At 37.9% G+C, this 2,594-nt stretch overlaps 1 protein-coding gene across 1 annotated transcript; it reads right to left on the bottom strand.

Moving 5' to 3' along the window:
- Window positions 1–1,756: 1,756 nt before the first annotated feature.
- LOC111894199 (uncharacterized) lies at window positions 1,757–2,393 on the bottom strand. The gene is made up of 2 exons (XM_052764887.1): window positions 2,099–2,393; window positions 1,757–2,052 (listed from the first exon to the last, which is right to left on the bottom strand). Exons 1-2 carry the CDS (start codon window positions 2,391–2,393, stop codon window positions 1,757–1,759), a joined length of 591 nt encoding a protein of 196 aa, XP_052620847.1.
- Between the last annotated feature and the right edge of the window lie 201 nt (window positions 2,394–2,594).

Here is a 2,594-nt window from a genome sequence, read left to right on the forward strand (position 1 = left end):
CCTATTCCCAAGGCGCTCCAAATCAATCTCCTGCTCACAGACTCTAGCAATCATATCATTTAGGTTCTTGCACCATGGCAAGCTCACAAACTCTCTTATATCATCCCTCCACATATCATGGTACTTTGTCTTCTTCATCTCCTCGTCCGTTGCATACTGCGGAACCAACAAGGCCCTCTCCCGAAACTTGGCAGTGATCTCTGCCACAATTAAAATCGATTACATAGATTTTCATCTCAATCCATATCAAATTCCCAAACATCTGATGGAATATATTTATAGGTTATATATGAAACTAACTCCAACATAGGAATATATATACTCAAAGTTAAGTTTATTCAATTGCAATAGCATCTCTCATATTAATTTTGGGGGATTTTCCATATAATCTTGTTGAATTTTTAGGATTTTTTTTCTATCTCCTATATGTATTGAGTCATGCAATATCTTGTCTATTTTACCTTGATTATGTTTTTGTACATGAGCTATGTAGGAGTATATTTTATCATTATGAACATACCATATTTGGTCATGAGCTATGCAGGAGTACATTCTTGCCTTATTTATCCAAGTTGATCGTCAAATGGGATAATCCCCCATCTAGTTCATGCCAAAATTAATGAACTTTTGGCAAGCTCTAGTTACCAGTTGGGAAGATCGGGTCAAAGTAGCATAAAACCTTCTATGAGTTCAAAGAGACGTAAACATGCCTCTCACTTCAGATAACCACGCCTCTGCTAGGCAGCGTGTGGAATGGCCGAGAGCGGACCTTATTGGATATATAATCCAAGTCGAGAGTAGAGTTACGGGAACAGCCATCTGATGGAAAACGACTTTCACGTTCGGTTCAGAGAGCACTTTTTTTCGTGCATGTAATATGGTTAAGAATTGGAATCAAGTGTCCTAGTTCATTATTCTTTTTCTGTAATTGTGCTCTCATTGTGAATATGGTTTATCAACTTTGAGGTTTGCAAAATTAACCCATTGTTTGGTCTTAATGAATAGTGACACCAATATTTTTGTGTATATATATTATGCGTGAACCAGAGTTGGAGATGGACTTGAACATGTTACACCATAATTTTTTTTAAAAATGTAAGTGATTTTTTACGAGAAGATTGCAAAGATGGAGTTTCGAAATTGCAATCTGCAAAATTTTAAAAATAGTATTTAGTCTTAGTCTTTTTTTGCATAATGCATATGTTTAGTAGTCGACATCTTTTCTATATAGATGTGGTTTGCACCTTGGAGAGGTTTTACCTTTTAAAAGAGATACAAAACCTATGATGATCACCAAAGATAAAACCCAACAAAATAAGCCGAAATGATGACATTTTTTAGGAATGAATAATAAACCAATACCTCCACCTTCTCAATTTTTTCATAGATACCTGAAAATATATCTTACAACAAAGGGAGGGAGAAAAGTGACGATTTTTGAACAAGTGTAATCAAGGATGTGAAGATATGGTATTCTTAACGAAGAGCCACTATGGTGCAAGAAAAGGGTAAAAAACTCATGATTTTCCACCAAACGATTGATATTGCGATAATGTAAATTCAAAAGAAAATTTCATGATTCTCCAAACGATGGATATTGGGAACACATGCATCAATCATCATGAATGAAAAATGCATGTCATATCGATTTGATCTACAAATTCTACTAAAATAAGATCCTTCTAGCTTATGTTTGAAGTTTTCATAAGAACTAAACAAGAACAGCCAGCAAAAAGCCCTGATTCACAAACAAAAACTAATCATACCACGACTCCAGTTGCCTCCCAATCGCAAAAGCAAGATAAGCATCAAGACATGCATACAAAACTTGATCATTAGAGAGATGGCTATTGTCCCAATCACTCATTCTCACCTTCATTAGCTCCTCGTTACCAACATCCTTACCCAGAATCACCTTCGCGAGTTTCTTCAATCCAGCGCTCCGAAGATCAGCATCTGTCAACTCATGCGCAGCCCTTTCACGCAGATCCGCAGTTTTCCCCACTTCCAGAGCGTAATCCCTATACAGCTTCTGCTTGTCGTAATGTGTAACTAGGATTTTTCAGAAAATTTATCAACTCGTCAGGGATTTTCTCACCTCTATGGAATTCGTATATGAGACAGCTTCTGCTAACACACAACTGGAGAATAGCGACGGGGTTTTCTTGTCCACGAACGGTGTTCGGACGCCATTCAGTATCGAGACCAACGATCAGGCGGTGGAGCCGGTGATGGTTCCAGTTCTCGATTCCTCTGATCCATTTTTGTACCTTGTGTGGACAAGATGTGACCCAGGTTTCAAATACCACGCCGTCGATAATCACTGCGTATTCAGCAACGTTATGATTCCCCCCATAGGAATGATAGGATTCAATTTCGAGGTTCATCGCCATTATAGAGAAACGGAAAAAGAGAAGAGCGACTATAGGGGAGAAGATAACACTGTAGCTCACGTATCACTCTATTTGTAAAGAGATTCGCCCTATTTGTACGGATGTAACAGCCAACACGCCAACATGGTTAGGGGTTATCTATTTTTGTTGGGATATTCGTCAAATCTATTTAGAAAAGAACCTCAAAGGATATTATGTTGC

This window comes from Lactuca sativa, chromosome 6, assembly GCF_002870075.4.
Source record: "Lactuca sativa cultivar Salinas chromosome 6, Lsat_Salinas_v11, whole genome shotgun sequence".
Taxonomy (NCBI): Eukaryota; Viridiplantae; Streptophyta; class Magnoliopsida; order Asterales; family Asteraceae; genus Lactuca; species Lactuca sativa.

Coding starts and splice junctions, on each gene's coding strand:
- LOC111894199 (XM_052764887.1), bottom strand. CDS start 2,393: ATGGCGATGAACCTCGAAATTGAATCCTATCATTCCTATGGGGGGAAT. Junction 2,053..2,098: donor CATATACGAATTCCATAGAG/GTGAGAAAATCC, acceptor GAAAAATCCTAG/TTACACATTACGACAAGCAG.